At 43.5% G+C, this 27897-nt stretch overlaps 1 protein-coding gene across 2 annotated transcripts in view; it reads right to left on the bottom strand.

The window, feature by feature from the left end:
• Positions 1–816: 816 nt before the first annotated feature.
• The window catches only part of XYLT1 (xylosyltransferase 1), a 178697-nt gene continuing 151616 nt past the window's right edge, over positions 817–27897 (bottom strand). Inside the window, exons 7-11 of one of the 2 annotated variants that reach the window (XM_058849974.1) lie at positions 27379–27555; positions 25153–25415; positions 21607–21802; positions 16235–16568; positions 817–8646 (exon numbers count right to left, since the gene is read on the bottom strand). In XM_058849974.1, the coding sequence (XP_058705957.1) occupies positions 8324–8646; positions 16235–16568; positions 21607–21802; positions 25153–25415; positions 27379–27555 (1293 nt within the window). In that variant the 3' untranslated portion in view covers positions 817–8323. The remainder of the gene's footprint in view (positions 8647–16234; positions 16569–21606; positions 21803–25152; positions 25416–27378; positions 27556–27897) is intronic. The other variant, XM_058849975.1, reaches the window with a different exon arrangement.

Below are 27897 nucleotides of genomic sequence, written 5' to 3'. Positions count from 1 at the left end.
ATTTAACTTTTCCCCCATCACATCTATGGAAGCAGCTCTAAGAAATCAGTGCTCTGTGTGGAGACCAGGGTATGGAAATAAATGTAAGTGCTCACACTGGGTGCACATTAGGCAATGGCTGGTTTGGGTCCATAACTCAGCAGGGAACTGTGGAAGAAATGTGTCTTTCTGAGCTCATCCTTGCACTTAAGGCAAAGGACACATATTTTGCTGCTCTTGGAACCAGCCAGCCCTTGCATTAATTCGTATTTCTGCACCCAGCTGGACATCTGTAAGCCCATGACAGAGTCCTTTGGCTGATGCATCCTTTGGGGAGGCAGGGAGGAAACTGCTCCAGCACTTCTCGTGCTTCATGGCCTTCAGAAAACAGACTTCACTTGAGCTCCTTGTTGATCCCCTCTGACCTTTGTTACCATTTCTTGTCATCACTGGAAAGGCAGGGAGGCTCTGGCAGACATCTGGGTTTGAAAACAAGAATTTGGACATTTCTTTGGGTCCCACTGTGCCAGCAGTGCTGGGAGCTCTTCAAGGTCACCCACCTTCCACCCCTGCACTGGGGGCAGCAGCCAGGCGAGGCTGCAGCACTGCCTGTGAGCCACCCCTGACCAGTGACAGACCCCCAAAAAGCACTCATGAATGCTTCCTCCAGAACTGCTATGGCTGAGAAATGACTGAGCAGGCAGCAGCACTGGGATCACAGCTTCGGAGTGCTCAGGCCCATTTTTCCTCCTAAAAATCACCAAGCAGCAAAGCTCTTTCAAATATGACACGCAGTGGTGGGGTTGAAAATAACACAAAATGCACATGCTCCGAAAGACAGCCTTTTTTTTTTTTTATTTTAAAACTCTGCATCTGAAAACACCGTATGACAGAAAGCATTATGTACACTGCAGTGTTTTTGGTATAATACAGTATTTCATACATCCATTTCTTTTTCTGCAAAAAAATTTGCTTTGTCGGACAAACAACCAAACTCCCATTGACAAAGAATACAGCTAAGGCACATTGTTTCTGCTAAATGAAAGACAAAAGGGTGCAAAAACGGGTAGTGCAATAATTGCTGAAAATCACATTCTACTACAAGAAAAGCATTCTGACTTTGAACTTTGATTACCGGTCAATTTAAGACATTTCAATATCTCATAAAATATTCCTTTAAATAAATAGCAAAATATCTACATCTTTCAGTGTGTTCCATTTGAATTTCCAATTATTTTTTTTTTAAACTTTCCTGTATATACATGGTTTTCTTTTTTCTTATTCAATAGATTACAAAATATTTCTGTACAATTTTATGCATATTATGATCTATAACAAAATAGTTATTTCTTAAAACTATATTACCACCAGTCTTTGAAAATGACAGAATAGGAATAACTTATTATGGACTATGTTAGGCAATAGAAAAATCCAATCAAACCAAAACAGAACCAAAAGGACAAAGTCAGAAAAATAATTTCATTACATTGAATTATTTTAGTTTCACAAATCTTGTTTTATATGTAAACCCTTTTCAGTTGCCTTTGGGTTGTATCCACATCTGAATACCAACACAGGACAGGATTTGGGATTCCTAAAAGCACTGCAGCCTGCCGGGAATATTGGTGCTACTCGCTGAAACACAACAGCTCTCATGGAGGAAAGTATTAAAGAAATCCGACATATACAAGCCTTAGCAGAAGTCATTGGTTTCTGCTGACTTTGACAACCTTTGAATGAAATTCCAAAAGCCAGATTTTCAGAAATGCATTTATGACTTAGACAAAACAACCATGTTCTAAATGTACTGTTAGATTCCCAACCAACACCCAAAATCTGGCCCTATGTGGTGATGTTCTTCAGATTTTAAGACCATACCATGAAGAGGATATTTCTTCTTCCAGCTACCAGTACAAATCTGAGAGGAATGCTACTACACCATGTTAAAATGAGTGAAATGACTCTACAATTTGTCTTGTGCATCTGAGAGCAGTCTGTCCTGTTGCAGTCGGAAGATAAATTAAAAGTTACTAAGTTTGTACTTTGTATGTAATTAAACCAAGTTCCTTATCTACAGTGACTTGCAAGAGACAGAGCTCATAATTTCCTAAGGTTTCTATGAATGTCTGAGACTTCCTTTTGCCCGAAGGGAAGGTCATTTTCTTTCCTTAAAGACTGCATTTGTAAGCAATTTCTATTGTATTTGTAAAGTGTAAGCTGACAGCAACACAACTGAGCTGTAACAGGAATCTCAAGGTGCCTTTTATTCATTCCACAACAAACAGAGAAAGTGAGCAAGACACAGACAACACCAAAGTTCCTAACAGAGTTTAAGGCCACATTTAGAAAGGATGGAAGTAAGGCTTTCTTTAAGGGGCAACACACTGGATGCCACAATGGGAACAGACACCAAGCGATCCAAAGCTGACAGGATTCATCCACAGAAAAGCTGAAACAACACCCTAGTTTTGGCCAGCAAGTCTGTGCCTCTTTTTGGATCTAAGCAGGAAAATGAAATGCCATAGACATCCTTCTCTGGAATATTCCCAGCAAACTGAAGGTGCTCCCCTAGCAGGAGTGCTATTGTCTCAGTCAAGGGTGTTAATTACAACAGAACCAAAGACAAGCCGAGTCATTACAATATACAAATGCAGCGCCATGAACCGCGCCTAGAATTGTCACTCTGGTATCAGAGGCACCTGTACAGTATCTTGCTGTTTATTTGGCAAGGTTACAAGTAATACTTCTAGGTTTTAACAAAGTAGAAAGAGAATTTGCATAGATTGTACATTCAGTTCAAGGAGATTTCTGGTACCTTTTTTTGTTGTTCTCAGGTAAACGTGTTTGCAGACACAGTGAGGTAGCAGCTGTGGTAGCACCCATGAGCAAAAGAAGGTAACCAAGGCAGAAGCAAAGAGCAGAGTGATCAACACACTACTGTTAGTAAGAAGGAACGGAATCAACATGGTACCTGCAGTGTCACATCACAATGCCACACCTAACTGAGACACCCTAGTGCTGCTGTGGTGGCTAGCACAGGCTATAAGGCCTTGTAGCCTCAATTTTAAATACTCTCAGCCTGATTATTCTTTCCCTTACTGTGATGATGGTGAAGATTTTGAAGGTCAACCTCTTCTACAATACACCTTTGAAGGGAATTATAAATCAGAGTGTTTGCTTGCCTTTGAAGATTCTGCAAGAAAATGTGCTATCCTAAAAATTCTTCCTTGCTGTCCTTAACCCCAATTCACATTTCTTTGGCTCCTCTGTGCCTGGCTGCAGCAGCAGCTGCCCTCAGGGCTCAGCAGCAGGTATTCCTGTTCTCAGGAATTCCTCCTGGGCCTCTGGAAGGGCAGTGCTCTGTCCTCTCTAACACTGCATCACTCCCTATCCTCTCTGTCAGCATCATCCCTGCAGCTGCCTTGGCAGAAGCCTGAGGGTTTGGTTTGGAAAGGCTTTTTACATGATATTGTCAATTGTCATTTAATATGGGCTTGAGTCCTACTAATCCTTAAGACTACACTGGAGGTCTTGAATGGTAGAAATAAAGATACATATGGATCATTCTATTTTCACAACTGGACTGAAGCAAAGGCCAGTGAGAAAGGTCACCAACCGTGTCCCACCAGGTCTGTCTTAGTCTGTTACTGAAATATCAAATAACCAAGTCTCCTCTTACATATATCAGATTCCCATGCCTGAAAATCAGGACAAGGTACCTGCTTTCACCAGCTTCTTTCCTGTGTGCAAGCACTGAACTGACTGAAGGCTGCTCTGAAAAGCAAACTTTCCTCATTTGCAGGTGGGTTTCTGAAGAAGCCTAGGGGATTCAGTTCACTCAAGCATAAAACTTCCTGCTCTACAGAAAGTACTGGAGTTGGCTGAGGTTTCATGTGGCCAGCTCCTGAAGCTTTGGGAGCTGGGAAGCCAAGGAGGGTGTGCTAGCCAGCAGAAAGCTGGTCCTCATTGCTGGGCCACAAGAAACATCTGGATCTTATTTATGTGGGAAGTCAAAGCTGAGATCTCAGGGCAACAATGGTTTTCAGCCTTGCTGTGCAGAAGGAGCCCAATTTGTTCAAAGGTTTGTTGCAACACAATTGTGTCAAACTTTTGCAAAGTTTCAGCATCTTCTTTACCCTTTCTGTCTCCCTTTGGTCAGGTTTACACTGTCCCCGTTCTGATTCACTGACTTCACTACTGTGCTCACTATAACCACGGCTAAGAGTGATGGAGGCTTCATTAGGATGGCAATTAGTGCTGCAGGAGATGAAGGGAAAGTGAATGCACATTAGTTGGTACTTCTGAAGGTGCTGCAGGATCACTGTTAATACACCATTAAACAACTGTACAGGCATTGTGCACTGAAGCCAGTACCCAGGAAAGTCAATTTGTAACACAAGAATGCACATTCCTGTATCTCTAGGCTTAGCAGTAATGAAGGCTTAACAACAGAGATACAGAGGGACTTTTTTGTATAACACTTGCTATCAGAAGGAATTGTTAAAATTCTCTGCTTGCTGAGCGCCCAAAAAATGAAGACATAATTTCAATTCTAAAAAAAACCCACCCTTGAATATCAGAAAATGAAAATGCAAATATTACTACTCAATGTCCAAATGTCATCAAAGAAAGAATTGGACAAATCTGAAAATAAACTGTCATTTGAGCTATTTCATTTAGCCTTGGGGTTTAACATTATCATATAAACAGGTTTGCATAATGCTGTGACTGACTTTGGACATAATTCATTAAATCATGTATGTAGATGTTCTGCATTTTGCCACATTCCCTTTCTATGTAATACTGATTGATCACAGGAGTGTTACATGGCTGTCATGCAGAATGGACAGGGAATTTAAACAAGCAAAGCATTACACACAGAGAATAAATGTGTGCATATGGAATTATAAACGGCTCCCGTTGAAAGGAATTTTGATCAAACCAGGCTTTCAGCTGGGATCCTGTTCAGCAAGGACTGGCCAGTGTGGCTGGAAAAGAACACCTGCACATTCAGATGAAGATGCACAACTCTCATATTTTGTACCAACTGTGGGTCCCTGCTCTGAATTCTCCTTTTCACCAAATGTAAGATCTGTGAAGTTATTCTCTTCTGACCACTGAAAACGTTCATCACAGGCTCCCAGTGCTACCATTTCAAACCAGAGAAGCCACTAAGCAGGACTGAGCTGGTCTTAGCAGCATCACCCCAGAGCCAGCTCTGACCTCTGATGCAGAATCTGGCTTTACATGTTTTTTTATTCACAACTACTGGACTTTGTAATTCAGACACAGAGTCCCATATATATATTTTGGATCCATTTCTGCATGATAACAGCTATCACAGAGGTGGCTTTTTAGGTCCAAAACAACATTACCCCAGAAGATGTTCCAAACAAGGCAGCTTATCCTTTGATGACTTCAAACAGACAGCATTTACCCCTAGCAAACTGTCACACCTTTTATTTATGCAGGACTTGACTCTGGAGTCCTCACTCAGCACTAGCACTCTGGAAGTTTTGCCTAAGAAAGGACTGCAGGATCAACCCTTTCAGCTCTGCATCCTATATTTTAACAGCAGCACTGGGATTACCAGCTTGCTACAAAACTTCACTGTTTAAATGCTTCCTGCTTTTCAGAAAATAATCTCATATAAATTTTCTTTGAGATATTTTAAACCTAACATATAATGCAAATTGATATATCAGCAACCATCTGTTTTCTTTCCCTTTTTTGTACTGAAACAAAATAATTTGCACCTTATATTTTAAATGATGAAAGTGGCAGCTTTTTTCCTAACCACAGAAGACGTGACTGTTGTCACCTTCTGCTTGGTCTAGTTAATGAAAACTTACCAAAAAAGCACTTAAAAACATTCCTGCTTAAGAATAAAAACAAGTATCAAATTTAAAAACTAAGTTATCTGCATGCGTGTGCGTGGGTGCACCCCTACACGTGTGCTTATGTGCAAGACAGACTGAAGATTCTGTGACTACCTCAGGAGTCTTACTGAGAACAAGCACTGCCTGGGCTTGTTAATGAATTTTATTGTGTGCCCTAAATAAGACGTTCTTCATTTAATCTGCAGGGCTTGGACCGTGCAGTCGCCATTGCATCAGTGCCACTAAAGCCCTGGATTTCACAGTGAGGATTGGAAGTCCCCAGAAAAGATGAACTTCACAAAGGAATGTTACATTAAAAACAAGCACTGTTAAAACCTCCTACTGAACAAGTAATAACACTGTGATTCTATTACATAAACCTGTTGGCAACCCTGGTTTCACACACGCTTGCTTCTAGAGCCGGTTGAAAAGCTGGAACATTATCTGGACTGGAATATTCCAACCAGCTCTCATTGCTACAAACTTCCCTAAAGCTACCGCTCACGACTGACAAAATCAAGAAAATCAAAAAAAGAAAGGGAGGTGTGAGGGGAGGAAGGCCTTTTCTTAATAAAGGCAGCTTCAGTTAGTAAAATAACATAATCTTCAAGCTGCAAAAGCAGCACCTACTAATTAGTCATTGACTAAAACATAAATAATAAATACCTAAATTGTTCCTTCTATGCATCCATTTTTGTGCCAGATAAAGATTTCAATGCTCTGCCTTAATGCCAGCACAGCTGACACCACAATTTCAAGTCCAAAGCAAACTGAAGTAGCTTTAAACCAATACGACAGAGATACTACAAGCCACGGGGATCTGTGTGTTACAGTCCTACTGCAAGTGTTGTTTAAAAGAGAATTCAACCTTCCTGTGAGATTACAGATTGATCTAGGGGTCTGTTTCCCTCCTGATGTGGACACTTAACTCTCAGCAGAAAGTTATGCATGCACACAGAAGGGTGAACAGATACCTTCCTTTATTACAGCAACAGGACTTCTTTCCTAATTAACCCAATGGCTTTTAATGGTCTTTTTTGGTTCTGTTGCTGACTAGGGATTAACACAGCAACAACAACAACAACAAAGTCTATGTTTTCACTAATGTAAAATACATCAGTTGGAGATGAATTTGTATATAAAACCTATATTTTAAAAAGTGCTTGGAATGTAAATTAATTTTTCCCTACTGTAGAAAATGCAGGTTGAAATGATGCAGAACATGTCTATTTAAATCAGGATGCAGCCTGCTAGGAATTCTGAAGACAGGCAAGGGTAGATTGTTGACAGAACAAAGTAAAAGCACAGAGAAACATTCCATTGTTCTCCTTCCCCTGGCTTTGGGCAGCGACCCACATCCTGCACAGCCTTCCAGATGTCCTGGCAAAGCCTGGAAGGATCCTTCTTTAGGTAGATATGGAGATCTGAGACCAAGGGAGGGAATTAGTGTTAAGCCACTACTCAAATTAGGGAAGAAACCTGTTGTTGCAGATTTAGGTCACAATTTTACTATTTGATTGGTTTACAACTCCACTGCTGAGAAAAACTCAGCTCAGCTCATGAGCAAAGAGTGTGAGCAGACACATCACAACCCACCCCAGCCTACATATACACACCTGCTCTACCGGCAGCCTGGGAAAATACTCAGGTACTGGTGGCTTCCAAAAATACCTGCAGATTTGAAGGGGCTGAAGTTCAAGAAACTTCTTTGTTCTTTAATAAATACTCTTAGTACACTGACCCTGAACCCGACTGCATGAGACATAAAAGACTATAGCAAAACACTGGTTTCATTTAGAGCTTATCAACAAATTAGTCTGAAAAAAACTCTGAAAGTAATCTGAAAATTTCTGCTTTTGCTCGTTTTCTCTAACTAGGATAACAGACATCAGCTGTGTCCAGAATAACTGTGTTATTAGAAACCAGAGTGAGGCTGTACCATCGTTACTTCACATTCTCTGAGGTCATGTGGCCATACAGGCTCCAGCCTGCAGGAACCAACCTCCCCAGGAAGTGCAAGTAGAAGGGAATTTTGCTGTGATTTATTCATTGTAGCAAAATAACAAAAGCCTATGAAACAGCAGAGGTACGGACAAATTTATTTTAAGAAAAACCCTTTAGCAGCTGCCCCTTCACTGTCCTCTCCATGGCTTGGTGGCATTGTTTGCAAGCCCACAGGGTGGTGGGTGCAGTGGCACCTGGGATGGACGGGTCCCCATGGGACAGCGCGGGCTGCGGGATGGGACAAGCAGCTCCCAGCACAGCTGATGGAGAGGGCAGTGCCAAAGGCCTTGTCAGAACTTCAGAACTTTTTGTTTTGTTTTTTTAAAAATAATTCTATTGCAATAAGTAACAAAAAAAAATGTAACTTTCCCTTAGATTTCTGAAACCTGGTGTGGGATTCACAGAGAAGCAAGGTTCAATTCCCTTTTAAAAACCTATGCCGGGGCAGAGCGCAGCGGGTGCTACCTCAGGCGGCCGTCGGGTTTGACGGGGCCCAGCTCGGACTTGGGGTCGGGGCTCAGGGAGCTCCAGGCGGTCTGGGCACAGCCCTGCAGGACGGGGCAGGCCGTGGCTCCCACGCTGCAGATGTCCACGGCTGACCAGAGGCTGCTGACCAGAGAGTCCACCCAGGCGTCCAGGCGGGCGCCCACGAGCCCCGCGTTGCGCTTGGCCTGGTCGGCGCGGGCGGCACTGACGGGGATGTTCAGCACGGGGTTCAGGCCCTGGAAGCTCTGCTCCATGTACGCGTTCTTCGGAGGCCCGCTGTGAAACTTGATGGCTTCCTCTGGAAAAGGCAGGAGCAAATCCCAAAGTTAGTGCGTTAAAAAAGCCACCACTAAGGATCTAATGGTACAGTGAACAAAAAGGCCAAGGTTTAGGGGTGAGCTGTAGCCCGTGTCCCACACATTGCATCCCAGGGGTTGTGCTCAGCTTTGGCACTCCTTGTGCTCAGCGCTACGGATTCTGCTCACTGTGATTCCCATCCTGCAAGTGCTGCCTTAGCAGGCAAAGCTCTGACCCTGAAAATAGAGTCACCCTTATTATCAACACGTACAACCAGCACCCCCAGAGCTGCAGGACATCCAAGACTGGCTGGATGAAATGAGGAAACAGTTCAAGGACACCTGGTGTGAGAAGTCTGCCAACCCCTGTCAGACATCCAAGCACTATCATTGATTTGTCTGGGAGAAAGAGCCAAGATCTCAGCCTGTTTTGTTGTGGGCTTTTTTCCCTAAACAGATGAACCTTGCCCTGATGTGGAAAAGCCACAACATTTGTTAGCTCTATCTGCCTACAGAACCCTGATGGTGTCATTTGTGGCACTAAAAGGACAACACCACGGTCTTGGACAGACCAGACCCATAATGAAACACCTGTAGCCCCAACATGATTCCTGAAGTGTCCCAGTCTCACTGGGAAGTATTCTCTCATGACAGCTGTATTTTTAAGCTCTTGTGCTGAACAGTAAATCACAACCATTCCCTAATGGCACTTTGCATTGTGGTTGCTTTCCTTACCTTTATATCTCAGCAAAATACAGTGCAATCCCTCAAATTTGCAATATTGCAGTAAAAAACAGTATCAGGCTGTGACAATCCTTTCACAAACCTAAACTGGACACTGTGGGTCAGGCTGCCCCTGTCAAAGGCCAGCTGACTTCTGAGAGTCTGAGTGCACCAGGCTGCTGCTTATAAAATCAGGACGGGACCCTCCAGAAATGTTCACCGAGTGCCTCTTAGGAGCAAATTTCCAACCATTTCTTTCCGCTCCCAGCTGCCTTCCCCAGCATCCTCACTCTGGCAGCACAGAGGATATGTTTAGCTCTGCCAACAGACACACTGTCTAGAACAGAAAATGGGCCCATTCAGGCTGCTCCAGGCGAGGAAAGCCACCGCGCTCCGCGAGCGTCAGAGGCCAGGAATTACATATTCACGGCTACAATTCCTTCCACATGTCCTCGCTGCTTGCGCTGCAGCCTGACACTGAGTCCTTTCTTCCATGCAGAGGACAGTATCTCAGGTGCTGGAAATAAATCCATGTATTTATTTAGAGGGAAAAAGGGACGTTTAATTGGAGCTTTGCTGTTAAATTTGCAAAGTCTTTAACATCAAATGCTGTGCAAGTCCTTTACTTCAAACCCCCAATTAAAGTGGTTCAGCAGATGCCCATCACCATTATACATCATTTAACTGTTCTTGCATTTATTTAAACCCCTCTTTTTATTTTAAATGATAGATATCCACAATAACCTGTAGTCAAAATGAGTTCAATCTGTGCACATGTGTAAGGAACGTGCTCTGCCAGAGCACTGCAGTTTAAAAAACAGAACAAATACACTATTAAATTTCCTCCTTTGGAAGCAATTAAATATGGAAGACTGTTTGTCAACATATTAATTAAATAGAAACATTCTGAGTAAAAATTCCCAAATAAATAAAAGTTGGCATTACTAGCAGGATCATCTGATTGAAACAGGCAATTCAGGGAGCTCGTTGAATCAAAGCCTGTTGCGCATGTGTTCGGTGCATGGAACAAGAGAGATCTTTATTCAGAGAAGAAACAGGATGAAATGGAACTTGCTGTTCTCTCTGGCTCAGCCTTGTACGTGTCCCAGGCCTCAGGACTTGGACTATCAGGACTGGAAAGGATGAAACCTGCAGGACCTGCAGGACTCGGGCAAAGCAGCAGAGATTGTGTCAAGGGTGCCGCTGCCCACAGTGCAAGGTGCTGCTCCACTCGAGACACAGGGAGAGCCCTGAGCTGGTGCTGGTGGGGACCCCACAGCACAGCAGCACCCCAAGAGAGGTGGCAGCACATCCTAGAAAGGAGAAGCTGGGTAACAGAACCTGACTGCAGTGTACTCATCAACAGGAAATGCTGGGGGCTGGACCCAGAAGCCTCTCCTGGAGCTTGAAGTGTTTGTTACACAGTTCATAGTGCAAAGCAGGGAGGATGCTGCTCATCCAGGCAGTGGCAGATGGGCTGCTCCTCTTTGCATTAAAGCAAAAATGACAGAGAATCATAACTCCATAATTTACTGAGCTGGTAGAGAAGAGAGACAGGGAGGCTCCCAAGCCCTGAAATGTTGTAAAAAGAGGAGGCTGGAGCTACTTGGTGTGCTCTTGAAGCACTGACACTTCAGTCAAGTGTCATGAGGAAGAGCATGAGCTCTGAGAAAAAATAATGAAGAATGTAAGGCTTGCATCTAAATGTTTAGACACTTAAATCTGTATGGTTGGCACAAACAACTCAAAATTAGCTGAATTGCAGACATTAAGCCAGACTTTTTTTGCCAGCCCTTTGACTTCAGGAGGATGTCTATCAATGCAAAATATATTCCTCTGACTTGAAAATATAACTTTTAAAAACTTGGTTATTTTTGACCCCTGTTTTTATTTGCTCTTCACTCCCATGTGAAGACACATTTCTCATTTGACTTTTCTTGGTCTAACATCTTTGGGTTAAACACACAGCCTATAGCCAGCCACACAGGCTGAGATTTCTGCATTTTTTTGTGGGTTTGTTCATCATTTTGCAGAAAAAGCAAATTAGTTTAGACAGAGAGTGGGCTAAGGAATGAAAAATGTGGTTACCTTGGTACACATTAAGGCGCTAGACCTGTGGGTTTTTTAAGCAACACAGAACATACAGCTTTATTTCTTTACTTGAATTGTGTTAAAACCCTCTGGCAAAGAGGTAATTTTTTATTGACATTTTGTTTGTTTTCTCTTGCAGCAAACAAGACAGTGCTGCATTTGCTCATTGTGGAGCTAATCGACTCCTTGTCAGCTGGATCTGAACTAAATTTCAAAGCAAATCCCTGTCTTCAGGGTTTTTCTCGGAATGCTGATTCCAGGGCATGTCTGCTCTTCTGCAGTCATGCGCCTGCCTGCTGCTATTACTGTGTTTATCAAGAACATGTCATGTTACCTCTGGTTAATTTAAAGAAATCACAGCAGTTCTGACACAAGTTGCCACCCACTTTATAATCCGTATAGATGCAATTAGAATTGATTGAACCACTGCAAACAACCAAGGGCAAAACAAAGGTTTCCCAGTATCTGCTAATTGAGATGATCTATAAATATGGATTAGGTCAAAAGGCCGTGGAGGTGCCTGAGTGCATCGCCCATGTCTGCTAATGCTGACAGCCCTTGGAAGGGGTGGCTGCAGTCTGGGGGCACAGGGACCAGGCACTGGTATTTCAGGCTCCATGGGAGCAGCAAAGATCAGCAGCCCCATGTCCAGGACATGCCATCAAGCTGGGAATAGAGTGGGAAAGGTCTCTCTTAAAGCAAAAAAGGAGGTTGCTCTTTCTCACTTCTCTCCTTGCTTGAAGGAGGAAGAGCTTTTAATGTATTCATTTATTTACAATCCATGGTTTACTATCATCTTGAGGTTTTGGGGCTTTTTCTGCCCCAGAAGTGAACCTGCTAGTGGCTCACAATAACCTATTTGGCTTTAATGGAACAGGTACTATCCATTAAACGGATGACAACTCATTATCAGCACTCCAGCTGGGAGAGCGCTGGGGAAACTTTGCTGTGAATATAAACTCAAATTTAAAAATGAAATTGCTTCAGCTTCTTCTCTTCCCCTCACTGTGACCCTGGGAGTCAATCACACCTGCCCTTTAAAGAGCAGGGAAGGGGGAAAAGTGGGATGATGGGGATGCAGAGACAACCTCTACTGACTGCTGGTTTTTAGGATTTGAAGTCTGCTGGTAGCTTGGATTATAGTGTGGGAGCTGCTGGCTAACGCTCTGAATGATACCTGTTGGTTGCTTCTGCCTCTGCAGTCCCTTCACAGGGGGGCAGGACATCTGGCCTCGAGTCTCTGAGTACTCAAATTTCAGTTGCCTAAAGCTGCCAGCAAAAGTCCCCATTCCTGTGTGATCTGCCAGTGATCTTACACGGTTCTGCTCCCTGTTTTGTCTTCTCCACATCCCATTCCCTCTTTGTCTTGACACAAATATTCCCAGAGCATCCTGCTGGTCCTTGGCAGCCCTCCTGTGTCTTTACAACAAGCATGGAGCACTTGGCTTTGACACACTCAACCATATGGTGAGAACCTCAAAACTGATGTTTAGAAGAATAAATGGGAATCTGTCTGTGCAGGAGGTAGAGAGAAGGAGACTCTGGTGGAGAAGGTGAACTTGATTTCTCCAAATGATTCATCACAAATGCATCTAGTTTCCTTTTCTTTTCTTTTTTACTTTCTCCAACCAGGCAAATACTTGCAGGCACTCCTGAGCCAGAGTATCTGCTGAAGGCAGAGCTGATCAGTGACACAACTCAAAGCAGAGAAAATAGACACAGATTTGGATGACTGGAGGGGGGAAAAGAGCAGGAAGGAATAAATAACATTAGATTATAGACTCTCTACTGAAATAGCTTAGGGAGACATATTTACAGTGGAAATACCCCAAACAGCATCCTCAGAAATTCCATGTAAGATCTGATCTCTCACAGATTCAGGTTTTGAAAAGGTCAATGAATCTGTGTTTTAAAACAATTTACATTCTATCAGTTACTCACATCTGGACACAGCATCAAAGAAAACACTCACTCTCGATTTCCCTTTAAGGTTTTGCTTGCATGCACAGAATTTGGGCCAAAATTAATAAATAAATGGGAGTAGAAAAATGAATAAATGAGTGGCATATGCTGTTTTTATAAACTGCTAAACAGAACATCTTTGCTGGCAGCTGTCCCATGATTATTTTTTTATTTTGAATGCAATTATGAATTCTGAGAGTCATGATACAGGAATGAACGTGTTTTACTTTGATTATTCAAAAGAAGAGCCGGTGGCTCCCTTCATGATGCTGGGAAACCAAAACAACTTTTCCTTGTTGTGCTCTGAGCTGAAGTGATGTGTAGATAAGCAATGATTTAGGAAATACAGAGATTGTTGTCGTGCCCATGTTCTCAGGATACAAGATGTTAGTGGCTGCCACCAGTTTTGTGCAAATGCTTTTTAGCATGGCAAAAGCAGATTGCTCACAAGATCATGGAGAGATTTTTATGTCTGTAACATTGTGGACTCCACTTTCTACATCTGGAGTGGATGAGACAGAGGGGGAAGAATCATTACTGAGGAAATGACATGCAAAGTGCTATGAAATGTATCAGTCCAGGGCAATCTTTCTGACAAGAGCTGGTTTTTTATCAGGGCAGGGGAGGGCAGGAGATGCTGCTGGTGGTGAGGGAGGATGGTTGGAAAAAGGTAAATTTTAAAAAAAATCCCAATAAAACATATTCCCCTCTTCAACTGACAACTCCTGGCTAAGTATAATGTCTTTTAGTTTTATTTTTAATGTTAAGACAAGACTAGTCCTTCATTTTAGAAGATTTTTGGCAGTTTTTGCATTTTTTACAGTAACTCAAATGGTTCTTTTAGAAGTTCTAATTCTTCTGTCATACTCTCAATATGACTTCATTTGGCAGAGAAAAATGTATTTAAAGAATAAAGTGGTGACAAACTGACAAAAAGCTGGAAATCAAAGGTGAATTATGATTGCCTGCACAGAGCACAATAGTGTCACTGAGACAGAAAGCCTTAAAAAAACAAACAGGAATTTGCATTGTAAATACAATTCTAACTACAGAGCAGTGCCACTGCCTGCCCCTGTAATTAACTTGCTTCTCTACCTCCATGCCTCAGTCATCTACAGATTACACATCACACCATCAGTAGCAAATCACTCCTGAGACTTTCTTCCTAGACAATATTGTTCCCAAGCTTTATATTTCATTCCTGTAGTAGATTCTAGTTACCATATGAATGAATGGCTTTTAAGCAAAAAATATGAGCCCGGTGTATCAATGGGCAATACAGGGTAACTACACAATTTCAGTGGAATTATTCCCCATTCAGACTTTGGACCAAGGGGAGTTTTGCCTTTACACCATGAAGTGTGAGCTTATTTTTGAAGTCTGACACATGGTTACCTGTCCATGGGGCTCTCACATTGTAGGAAAAAGCAGCAAGGGGGGTTGCTGGCTACATGCCACGTTTTCCATCCAATTTATGCCTTGAATGTTACATTACCAAAGAACATGGAATTCATTAATTGCCAGCAGACAAGTTGGTGGCAGCTGGCATTCAGAAGCAGGCTGCCTCAAACTTTGAAAATGCATCCCTTCTACACATGGTGTCTGTTCACAATTTATCATTGCCTATTAGCTGTTAACAGCAGTGGGTTGGAGGTGGTTTAGTTTCTGCTTAAGAAACGATGCCACCAAATGTTAGCAGCAGAAATCAGTAAGTTCACTCTTGTGCTGGAAATGTGTGGAATCAAACTCCTGTTGAGTGAGATAAGGGCTGCATTAGCTCTCAGCAGTTGTCTGCTGCTGTTTGCATTACAGAAGCAGCACGTTATGCTGGAAGGTAAATGCCTGACTCAGTTTATTTGCTGCCTTGTCAGGAAGAAGAACTTCTGAAAACTTAATAGGATCATTCATGTATCTAGGAAATTTAAGATGTCTAAAGTTATGAATATTAATACTGGGCAGATGGAAGTACTTGAGCACTTTAAGAAGAATGGTAAAGATATTCAGAGCAACAAGCTTGTTTTGATCTTACTGAATAAAAAACCAGGTGTGGCTGTAAAATGTTCCCTCTTCTCCCAGCACACTTGTCTGCAGACCCAAGCACTCGGATGATGCCTGTGCCATGCAAACATGGGAGCCTGCAGAGCCTGGCAGCCCCAGAATGGCCTCTGTGTCTGGATGGCTCAGGGCTGCTGTGGGCAAGCAAGAAAAGAGTTTCCTTCTAAAAACTGTCAGTGTGGGTCTGGTCCCAGGACTGTATTTGCAGATATTTCTGTAACACAGCTGCTTGGCAAGTACTGAGCAGGTTTTGGCAGGTATCAGGCAGAAGGGAATGCCTAGACCTGACAATATGTCAGGTGAGCTCTGGCCTAGGGTAATTTTGTCTAATCCAGCATTTTGTATATTAATGCTTTTATTGTTCAACACACAGGCTTTGTCAAGAAAACAGTTTAAACACATGTAAGTCTCTAAGAGGAAACATGAATGAAAAGCAACACAGAAAGGTCAATTTTTCTTTCAATTTCTAAATGATGGCTTTTACAATAGCAGTTAGATTATTGAGTCTGAAGTTCTCTTGGATTCTGAACTGTGCATAATTTAAAGATACAAACAGTCTTTTGTTCAAAGTGCCTGTGTTTTACTGAGTGGATACAGACACTTCCATTTGTCTTAGTGCAAAATTTTCTTCTCACTTAGTATCTATAAAATCCCTTTAATCCTTTTCCAATACAGTGCTACTTCATTTTTAACAGCAGCATTTAGAGTGAATACAGACAAAATAACTATATTATTCCTGTAGCAAATAATAAAACTTACCTTGTTTGATAGGCTGCTGATTTGAGAAGGTGAGAGGAGTAACGAGGAATTTGGTTTCAGCTACCTGTACCCAGTGGTGCAGAATTTTTATTGTCCAGACACCAGGTCGCAGGGGCAGATTCAGAGGTGGTTTGTAGTGAGTAAACTCGGCACTGGATTCAATCAGAATATCGTATGTTGCTGCAATTACATTAATGGGATCCACCCAAATGACAGTCACGGTGACATTGGGGCCTTTCCCCCATTTCTGCATCCCAACTGGCTCATCTGTTGGCCCAAGGAGTCCTCCAAAATTCCGGAAAAGCCTTTCCTTGGCATCCCACTCAGTGCCAATCTGAAATGAAAGAGCACAGGGCTGGTAGCATCATCTCTGTAAGCACCTGAGACCCTCATGGCAAATAAGGGCTCTCAAGAGACACAAATCATATTTCTCTAATCACATGAATTATACATACACATAAAAGCAACATCACCTTAGATCATAATGCATACACAAATTGGGAGGCAAGCAAGAAGGCTTGCTTTTTTGCTCCCTTTTTGATTGATAAAAAAGGTTTTCTTTATCTTAGGAGTGACACAACAGGTGACAGCAGCTCTCTCTTCCCTCCACAGAAGCAGTCAAAAAGGGACCCAGCCTAATGGCTGGACACAGCCTATGCACAGAAAAAAAAATGACCCATCATCTCCTGGGTAATGGAAATGTATTGCACACTTGAGAGATGGACCCTGCCCTGGAGACCTGCCCAGCTGCTGCTAAGACCAGGAAAGACACTTTGACTGCTGACTTTAGGACAAGTCACATCAGGTTCTTTATTACAGTCCACCCATGAGATGTTGTCTCCTTGCACTCCCTTCCTGCCTCATGTGGGAATTTATTTCTTGTAAACTCTTATTGTCATAACAATGACATTGTTTTTAATGTATTCACTAACAGTAAACCAGCTGATTCACAATCTAGTGTAAATATTTAATTGACCTTTCTCTTTCCTAGCAGCTTTCAAGTTTCAGTGCTCTTTATATGAATTTCAATGGTTCACCCATAACCTGGGGGATGACACGAACTTCCAAGCTGTTGCCACTAACACTTGTGCACTACTAAAAACAGCATCTCTGACCAGACAGCACAGAAATGGAAAAACTTTCTTAGGTCAATGGGGAGACTTCAAGATCCCAGCACGAAAGCCAGCATGTGTTTATGAGGCTGAGCACTATCAAACCTTTGCATCAATTCTCCTGTGACCGCAGGACTGAGGGCAGCACTTCTGCTTTTGAAGGCAGCTCTGGTCTGAAACATCTCAAACTCCTTCTGGTCCTCTTTTGCCCTAATCTCCAAACAGTGCAGATGACCAAAGAGTTGATTTGTTTCCTCTACAGAAAGCCTATGTGGGTGACCTCTGGAGACCCAAAGACACACAGGCAGGATTCCCACTTTCAAAATATATGTGGATATTGCAGATTTTCCCCACACTGAGCTGTCCTTTTCCCTAAGCTTCACCTCACAAGGGCATGCTCAGAACCTGCTTTCCTGAAAGTGTAAGAAATAATTGAAACTCATTTACTTCAGAGATTTTTCTTATAGATTTCATTTCACTTCATGAGAATAAGTGATTCCAATATAATGCCTAAATCCCCCCAAATCCCCAAAACATAATGATTACCTGATACCTATTACCTGTACTGGAAACTGTCCAGTCTCCAGTCCCTTGTAAATAAATCCCTGTGTTTGGCAGACAAATTACAGGAGGACTATAAGCAAAAAGCTATGAGGTCAGTAAAATAAAACCCTACCATCCTAAATCCATCTGTCATCACACAAATTCCTCCTACTGAGCTATGACACTGCAGAGTATGAGACAAAATGAGCCTTCCACTACTCTGCAATCAGCACAGCATTTCTGGTATTTCAGAGGTATTTCACCCAGCACACCAGCTAATCAAACCAGACAGCATAGCCCAGATATCAGACCCAAGCATCGAACGCCTCGAGGAGCTGTCAGTGTGTGCTCTCCTGACAAGACTGACTGAATATGTATGGAAATAAGCTGAGAAAGAAAATTTCCTGACCAGACCTTATTATCTACTCCACCAACCTTCACTGAGGTGCGGCCATATCACACCTACAGGTGCTCAAGGGACCTGGAAATAATAAAGTCACAACATGTGAAACAAAACTACACCCTCCTGGGCAAAGAAAAGTCTGTAAGAAAGCTCTTTCCACCACATTCAGTATTTCTTACTGAAGAACTCCCTGCAGAAAACTTACTTCATCCTCAAAAATTAAGCATTCACTCCTGACTGTTTCCCCTCTCTCTTTCATTTCTCATCCCTGAGAAAATAAATCAGAAGGTTACAGTCCCCTTGCTCCAGCCTCCAGGTGACACTGCTCCATGCCAGGCTGCACAGGAAATGGTGAGATGTGTTCACATGCACAAAGGTTTATCAGACTGCTCTGTGGAAGAGCTAAGGCTGCTTTTGGGGGAAAACTGTAACACAATTGTTGTCTGGCTGTTAAGCTTTGTGCAGGTGTGGCTTTGGGTTCCCTAAAGCAAATGAAAAGTTCCAGGGGCAGGGGAAGAGGGGAGGGAAGGACAGGTACCCCTGGATCCCTGTGTGCCCCAGGGCCAGGGCTCACACCAAGGCTCCACAGGCACCTTGGGGAGGGAAAGGCAGGGAGCTGTACACTCTGTTATGGGCTCTGCCCTTCATGTCTGCTTTCCAGCTGGGGACATACTTTCCCGTGCTGCACAGGTTGCAGTACCAGCTGCTTTTAGAAGCACAGTATTTTATAGGGAATTTTACTTAAAGCACTGGTTAGAGGTTTATAACCCTTGAACTTTACAGAGCTGAGTTCCCACTACTGAGATGTCTGATTTTACAGGGCAAGAGATACTACAGCCCTATAATAAGTTTCACAGCTCCTTAGAACACTGTGAGTAGGCTTTCACTTTCAAATAGAATACACCAAATATGGGATGGAATCAAGCAGTAATGAATATCTGATAAATTATGAAAGGATGTGGCACAAAAACTGACATTTTCCACATCATTATTTTAATCACCTTTATTTTGGGCTTCAAGAGCAAGCACTGTGCACAGGATATGCTTGGAAAGCTGGAAATCTCTCATTGGCTCAAAACTTCTGTTTCTATCTCTGTTCGAACCCAAGATAAAATTTTCCCAAGATAAATTATTCCCTGATTATGGGTTCGTGTCTCATTGCTCACCACAAACAGGACCATTAGGTTCACACAATGCACACTAATTGCCTGCCACCTAGTTTATTTTATTCTCTGTGATGAATCACGAGTCTTAACAAGACCAGAAACTTGGTGTTCAGCTGATAGACGGTGAGCTGAGAATTTCAGTTCTGTGCAGCAAATCAATCCCCTGCCCTCCACAGAGACATTGCCTGGACCCAGGCTGGCAGGACACACGGTGTGTGCACTGTGCATGAGCCAGTTATAGGAAGTGTGGGAGTTCCATGCTTGGAAATCATCTCTCTTGGATTTCCTGTAAGTTGATTTTATTTGCCACAGCCTGCAGGAGCCGTGTGCCATTAGCACTGTCATTAACTCCCCCCAGCTGTGGGGCAGCCCAGCTGGCTGATGGCTTCCCACTGGTCTGTCCAGGCTGTGGGGTGAAATCTGCTCCTCAGGAACAGAATTCTGAGAGGAGCAGAGGGCAGGGGCTGGAGAGATCCCATCATCTCTGCTGCAATCTCACTTGTGCATCAGGGTCACAAATACACTCGGGAGCACATTCAATGCAGCGTATTTGTGTGCTCTTCCTGCTGGCCCCAGTGCTGTGAGCTGGGAGAGAGGAGAAAGCTCCCAGCTAAAATAGCCCCATTCAGCTTTAAATTCCCACCAGATCATGGGGTGAAAGTTGCTGAAGAACAAGCAGCTCTATGTGCCAATAAGCATAAATCCTTATTTTATTTTCTGTGAACACCGATGCTTCCATCTCAGCTAAACTGCTAAGTTTGTCTTCCACGTGCTGGACCTTGACAAAGCAGTGGCATTTTAATAAGCAGTAGCAGATCAGAGCTTTCCAGCCACACTGAAGCTGAAGAAGTTAATGCTAGATTTACAGCAGGATGACTGGGAAAATTATTTGGCTCCAAGATCCCTGAAAGCCAAGGGAAGGCAAAAAGTAAAAAAAAAAAAAAAAAATTAAAAAATTAAAAATAAAGATAAAAAAAATAAAAATAAAAAATTTAATTATTTACTTTGTACCTCCTGGTTTTATAAAATATGAATCATCTATGAAAGGAGAGGACAATTAAAGATGTTAGGTGAGGAAAATACAATGAAAACAAGTAAGGAGCCACCAAAACTCTTTTTGCTGAGTTTCAAATAGAAGAAAATATTTCTTTATGCTCAAAAAATCTCACCGGTGATTAAATTCTTAAAAGTACTAAATAAGCAGCAGAAATACTCCTACAAATCACAAGAACTGGAGCTTGTATGAACATTTATCACTGCATGAAATGGCAGGCCTACCATCCGACACATTGACAAATGAAACACACTTTCCATCCATCTCTTTAATGGCACATTAGTGTCATGGATTTGCCATGCACACCAAAACACTGAATCCCACCTAGGCATTTCTTAATTGCCCAAGAAGATGGTAATTTATGGACTTAGCCATAATGACTGGAACACATTTCTTCAATCAATTTTGTACCTTAATTGAAATTTGCGGCTTAACAAGAAAAATCATGAAATTAACTGCTTAGACAGTTGTATCTTTAAAACAAAACACAGATGTCAGGTCCTATTAGTGGTCAACTTTCCTGACATATTTTAGGTAGATTTTTTATACTCTGTGACAGACACTGGGACAAATTTCTAGAAAAAAAACAAGATTTGTGGGAAATCTCAGCCACTGCTGTGATAATTTTCTCTCTTGTGTTACAACATCAATATTCTGCTCACATGTGCTATCAGTACCTGACTACCACTAATTTTATGAGGTTTTTCCAGCGTACTCTTGAGAGACATATTTAAACATGTCACCATTTACATCTAGAATTGCAGAAAAATGGCATTTTCCCCAGGAGCCTTTCACAGCATTCACAACAAGTACAGTGGCAAAACTTCTAAGTTACTTTTAAATTACTGAGTCCCTTTGACAACAATAAAAGCCTTCCATTTGTTTTTAAAGCAGAAGGGAGTAATGTAAGAAATGAGCGTTGACCACAGATCTGAACTGCCAATGGTATCTCCTTTTATGATGAGGATGTGCACTGTGCTAGAAAGCCACCCTCACCTCAAATTTGCATGGAAATACAGTTTCCAAAGGCTGCTGATTTAGTGTTCTCTCTCTTATGATGCCAGAGGTGTGCATGAGTGGCTATGAACACTCACCTCTGAGAACTGCAGCCTCCCAAAATCACTCGGTGGACTTGCGATCTTGAAGACTTTCTTGGGCATCACCCACGTTTCCAAAGTTTCCAGTTTGCTGACAGCCAGATTGGTTGCGTGGTGCCTGATCAGGAAGCCTTGGAAACGGTCAGCAAGGAAGTAAAGGTGGATGGAAACTGGATGGCCCATGGGGTAGTATCTGTAAAACAGCACATGCTCATCAGTTACACAAGAGAGACATGAAATCTCCATTTACTTGGAGCTAGTGGCTTAAGAAGCGTTCATTTAAACTAGAAAATGCACCACTGTACATTAAGAGATTTCAAATGTGTTCATGACTCATTATCAAATGAGGCTGTTCCGATTACCCCGAAACGTAAAAATATGTTACTAAGAATACAGGCTCATGAATTCCATACCCACAGCTCTTTAGGAGGCCCCTCTGTGTGCCAGAGAGCTCCTCTCCCTCACACCTCTCCTGGTAGAAAGTGGCACCCAGAGGCACACGCAGGCTGCTGGGGTGCAGCACTGTTTGCTTGGATAAACTGTGGGATAAAGGATGGGGATAAAGGATGCCCCAGGATGGTGCCTGTGCTGCAGGGCTGCCTTTCCTGCCCCAGCAGGGTGAGTGCCTGTCTGCACAGGACAGCAGGGACTGCTGTGTGACCAGGCACTGACCCCTGGGCCCCCTCCATCCCCAAGGGCTCTGCAGGGTGGCACTGCAGTGAAGGACACCAGGATCCTGTCCCCATTTTAGATCTCCTTATTTTAGGAAAAAAACTTCATATTCTTTAAAGACTTGAGATTGTTTTTGCTGTGATTCTTTTAGTCATAATAATAATAATTAAAAAAAAGCACCACCTTGAAAAAGGGTCAAACAACTGTGCAAAACCAGTCATTGAAAGATCTGGAAGCCTTCAGTTGCAGTTGATATTTAAAGACATTGCAGTCACAGCTTCAATTAATTAAAATGCATGGTTGATTGTCTGCTATGGCCTCAGAAACATCTGTAAAGATATTTGGGTACATATGGATGCATAAATAATTAAAAATGTGTTATTCATAGCTCAGAAATCAAATATTTTGCTACTTTACAGCACTGGCTTTAACTGCAAAACAAGTTAAACCAACCAGCATCACACCTTCCCAGTAAGTCAGCTAAGCCTGACTCCTTAGGCTTGTTACCACAATTAAAGGATGAGCACTAAGGATGAGCACCAAGGAAGACTTTCCATTGCACGAGGTCAGCAACACCCAGAAGGAACTCTCTAGAGCTGGAGAAATCAACATAAAAAGACAGGGACCAACAGGGCCAGCACTGATGGACCGAGCAAAAACACTGCAAAGCTACACAGCCAATGCCACCAACAATCTGACTTCTGTTCTGAGTACTAAGACCTCCTGTTTTATATGTGTGCAGCAGCAAATATTTACAATATTCTTGAAATAGTCTGGGTAAATTGCCTCTTGGCAGCAGAGAGTGAAAATGCCTAGAGATGGAAGAAATGAATTAAATCTCAATCGCACATTAATGCTGCTCCCACGGAAGATGCTGACACTCAATCTCCTTTGGTAGCCGAGCAGTCTGGGGGGGACAGACTGTCTGAGGTTGTGGGCTGGCTCTTGTTAGGAAAGTGTGTGAGGCAGCTGCTCTTACAAACATCCCCGGGGCCACTGTGGGTGGCAGCATGGGCCTGACTCCAAGGGGGATCCGAGGTGGGAGCCGCTCTCCCGCAGCAGGAGCTGGGTGCTGCATGCAGGATCAGCCAGCCTGGGGCTCTGCTCAGCCCCACAGCAAAGGGAACACTGTCGAGCTGCTCAGCCCAAATCCATCCCTCCATTACTGCATTAGACACATGCAAATCCACAGGAGGGAGGGAGGACAGGTATAGGTGCAAACACCCAGAAGGACAGAGTAGTATTGAAAGAGAAGAGATGTGAATCATAAAGCTGAGGATCATGCAGCTTTCTCTGATCTGAACTGGATGCTGACTCACAGTGTCTTGAGGGGGCTCAGGTATGAAAACGAAGCCTCCACTCCATATCACCGTTTGCAATTCCTCCCTGCACTGTTTCATGAGGCTCCAGCCTGCTGTAAAGGAGCTGTGCTTTATCCTGGAGACAGCTGCAGTCACGGTGTCCCTATCTATAATCTGAGCAAGCTTGAAAAGCACCTTGAGCTCCTGTGCAATGGAAAGTTCCTCAGAAACACAAGTGATAATTGATATCAATCAGCATCAGAACACTGGCAAAAGGAGTGAGAACTAAAGTAATTGTCAAATTATTTCAGTACTGGTTATACATAGTCCCCATCCCCTTTGCTGGTTTCACCCTGCAGGACAAATGACCCAGGACTTCCTTAGGTCTGCCTTTATTTCATATAAGGAAGGCATGCTACTAGAGATTATTTCTGTCTAATTGTTATTGATCTTTTATTGCTTTGCACCGGTAACCTTCACTGACAAAACTCTAATAGGAATCTGGAGCACTTATTGCCACATCTTTCTAAATGGGACATTGCTCAGCACTTCCATGACTAATTTAGGAAGGTCAAGGCACATTTGGTTCCCTCTCGAGAACACGAGAGGGGCAACGTCCATCCATCAAAGCACATGGAGTGTTCGCTGGCTTAGGCTCTATGTGTTTTCTATTAGGATAAAAAAGGGCAGAAATACATTCTGAAGATGGAATTAAGGAATAGTAAAGTAAGACTTTAAAAGAAGAACCCTCTCTGCTTTGAATCTAAACAGCTTCAGATGTGTTTGCAGGCAGCAAACATCTACCATGAAGAGAGCCTTTTCTGTGCAAGTCTAACTTCAGGAATTCTTCCTTCAAATCCCTTGTAAGACTGAATTCTCCTTAGCCAGGCTTATAGGTTAAAAAGGAATCTAGAATATAGGGGGAATTTCCTTTTAAAGAATAAGAACTTTTGAGATAAATATATCTAGCTATATATAGAGAAATATAAACACCTACATATATTTTATGTATTTGATGCTAATAGATCTTACCAGTTGCAGCACTTCTGGCACAGAGAGCTGCACCAAGCAGGCAAACTGAGCCAAGCAAGCTCTCTGTACTCCATGTGCGCTCCCAGGGGAACAAACAAGCAAGGACCATTAACCTGCCTGTGTTCAGATTTGTTCTGAAATCCTGTCCTCTGCTTTTGGTAAGCATAATAGAGGTGAACATGACCTCTGCTGCAATCACACGGAGGGTTTTGGAGCCGAGGCTATAATACACTTGCTGAAATTAATCAAGGGAAACGCAGCAGTGGGGGTAGCACTGCCCAACTGGATCCTGTCAGTCTTCATCAGGCTGGAGAGGAGCTCCTTAAAAGTGCAGCAAACAGGTCACATAATGTCAACCCGGAATAACCAGCACTTTATTATGGACATAAATACTCCTGGAAATAAGCGCTGCGCACTTGCAGCTGCCTGGCCCCGCTGGTGGCCGTAGGCTCCAGGCAGCACAGCCTGGCAGAAGGAGGCTCCCCCAGGGGCTGGCGGTGCCCGTGTCCCCTGGAAGGGCAGGAAAGGCAGGACTGACCGGCAGCTGTTGTCCCCAGCAGCGTGGAACGAGGTCTCGGCCCTGCGCAGGCCCAGGCGGGAGAAGGAGTGGAACATGGTGAGGGCCACGTCGCTGAGGGCGCTCAGCCCGTCCGGCTCCTCGTACACGTTCTCCCAGTAGGAGCGCAGCCCCGGCGTGCCCGACGGGTAATTCCCGTACAGGTAATAGTCCAGCTGGCCAATGATCTCCTGATTCACCACGGCCTCAAACTTGCGCGCAAAGAACGTTGGCCTGGCAGTCTGCTGTTGGGATAGGACAGGAAAAGACATTGAGTTCCCGTTTTCAGACGTGACACTTGGTCTTAAGCAATGGGTTGGAGCTGAGGACATGAACCATTTCTCTCCATGCGCAAAGATGACTTAAAAGGTCACCTTTGGCACCATTCATTGTTAGGAGTGATGTTAAGATTCGGCTAAAAACTACATAATTACTCAATGAAAATCCCTTCAGACCAACAGCCACCCCCGCTGCCTTGCTCAGGAGGGCTCTCCAAGTGCAGGAGGGCTGGGGAATGCTCTCCAAACCCCCACGTTAGCCTGGAGACAGTGCAGCACTGGCACGTGCTATGCAGGGAGCAAAGTGTACTGTGGCACTAGGGCTCAGAAGAGGCAGAGCAGCATTTTCTGTGTATGGATTTGCTGCTAGGAGGTGGCAAGAGGTCTCTGGGAGAGGTGCCGTTTGTGGCTGAGGTTTCTCCACTTCTGAGTGGAGATTCCCAGATTTTTTCTCAGTGCTTGACACAATCTTGGGCATATAACTGCTTTATATGCTACTCAAATACCATTAGCTTTCAAAAAGTCTTTGTTTTGCCTTGTTCATATTTGATGGGTCCTGAGGTGCCAAGGAGTTTGAGTGCCCCAGATGGTTGGAAAATTCTTTTGAGGATGCTCAGTTTTGCTCTGAGATGGCGAATGCTGTGGGCTTTGTGATCTCGGCTCACTTTGTGCCTCCATGGGAACAGCAAGCTCCGGCCTTCTGGAGCCGTGTGCTCATGTGAGGGGCTCTCTCAGCAGTGTCAGAAGCTGCCTTTACATCTATTCTAATTTTGAACTTTCCTCTCCAGCTCAGTTTACCTGATTGTTTCCTGCAATATTGTTGTGGGTTCACAGCCTGGAGTAGGTCAGGCTCTGCAGTCTGGCAGGAGTTTTTGAAGACTTGCCATTTATTCTGTGCTGGAGAATTCCCTGGGATTGGTGTTTGGGGCAGCAGAGCCTCTTTTAGATAACATCTCATTTGCTCTTTTTGTGAATGCCTGTGTCACTGACTTCAAGCGTGCCTGGTAGGCAGCACATTACAGTAAAGAAAAGATCTCTGTTTCAGAGCAGTCATCATTTCTGTGCTGTAGGGTAACACATTCCCCATCCCACACAAAGCCTGAACAAACATGCTTTATGCAGGGAACCCTGAGGAGCTGGAGGGATGGAATTGCAAATCTGGTGACCTTGAAACAAGCGGCTGTTCATTCTCCATGGAAGATACACAGGCCGGATACAGCCTCGAGACTGAGTGCACCCTGAGCACAGGACTCACTCTCATGCCTGCCTTAAGGAAACTATCACAAAGGAACTCATTAAACCTTTTAAGACAGTCCTGCCAAACCTGGGTGATCAAAACCTCATGACTAAGGATACCAAAACCACGAGATAAACTTTAATATGATCGTGCTGATGAATCTAATAACGAAAATAGATTTTCTTTTTGTAATATAAGTCTCTAGCACGCACGCCAGTCAACTTCTAAGCTTTTTTTAAAGATGATAAACATTGCTTAACACTGAAAGCCAGGAGTTTTGTGAAATGATGAAAGCACCTGAGCTGGAACGTGGGAAAAAACCTTTTACAATAAACTCACAAGAGTTGCCATGCAATAGTGGTACACTCAGAGTTGTGTCAAGCTTCCCTCCTTCCTAGCACAGCAGATTACCAACACCAAGAGTCCAGAGAGTTACTCTGTGACTTTATGCTTTTTGTGACTTATGTGCTTTATGGAGGCATACCATGCAGTGGTATGTCTCCAGGGCCAAAACATAGGAGAACTTATCTTTCATTCCCCTGAAGTTAAGATCAGAGCTTCCTCACATCTCCTTCTCCACCTGCCTGATGGAGTCAAAGCTTCCCTTCCCCCTCCCAGCTGCAGCCATGCATTCAGCCAGCTCTCCCCACGCAGCACAGGGGGAAGAGCCTCTCTGCAGGTGAGCTCAGTTACCTGGAACCGGTGGAAATCTGCTGGTTTGAAGTCATTGGGTGAGCAGCCACACCAGTCAACAATGTGCTTGTACTGACACTTGCAGCCCAGCTTCCTGTTCCAGTTGGTGATGCGCAGGTTGTTGTCCACCATGGAGTCACAGAACGGGCTGTTCTCCAGCACGGTGTGAAAGAAGGACTGCAACAAACACAGAGCAGATCACCGTATTTAGCTCCTCAAACTTTCATTTCCTCCTTCGCTTCAGCTCATGGGTGCAAACCGAATGCAGGTGACCTATTTTCGTTTGAAATGACAGAATTAACAAGCTCTCTTGTTCTGCCATGTATGAAACACTATGTGTCTGTATTCCACAGAGCATGGAAAAATCACAACACTCTACAGACCCAACCAAACTGTAAGAACACACAGCTGAGGTCCTGCTCCAATAACCTGGCACAGAATAATTGCACTTCTACAATGACCAGCTTTGGGCACTGGGAGCCCAAAGGACTCCTAGAAAGGCACCAGTGCCAGCAATCA

The sequence above is a fragment of the Poecile atricapillus genome, chromosome 14 (genome assembly GCF_030490865.1).
Source record: "Poecile atricapillus isolate bPoeAtr1 chromosome 14, bPoeAtr1.hap1, whole genome shotgun sequence".
Taxonomy (NCBI): domain Eukaryota; kingdom Metazoa; phylum Chordata; class Aves; order Passeriformes; family Paridae; genus Poecile; species Poecile atricapillus.
This window is presented reverse-complemented; position numbering and strand designations above follow the sequence as displayed.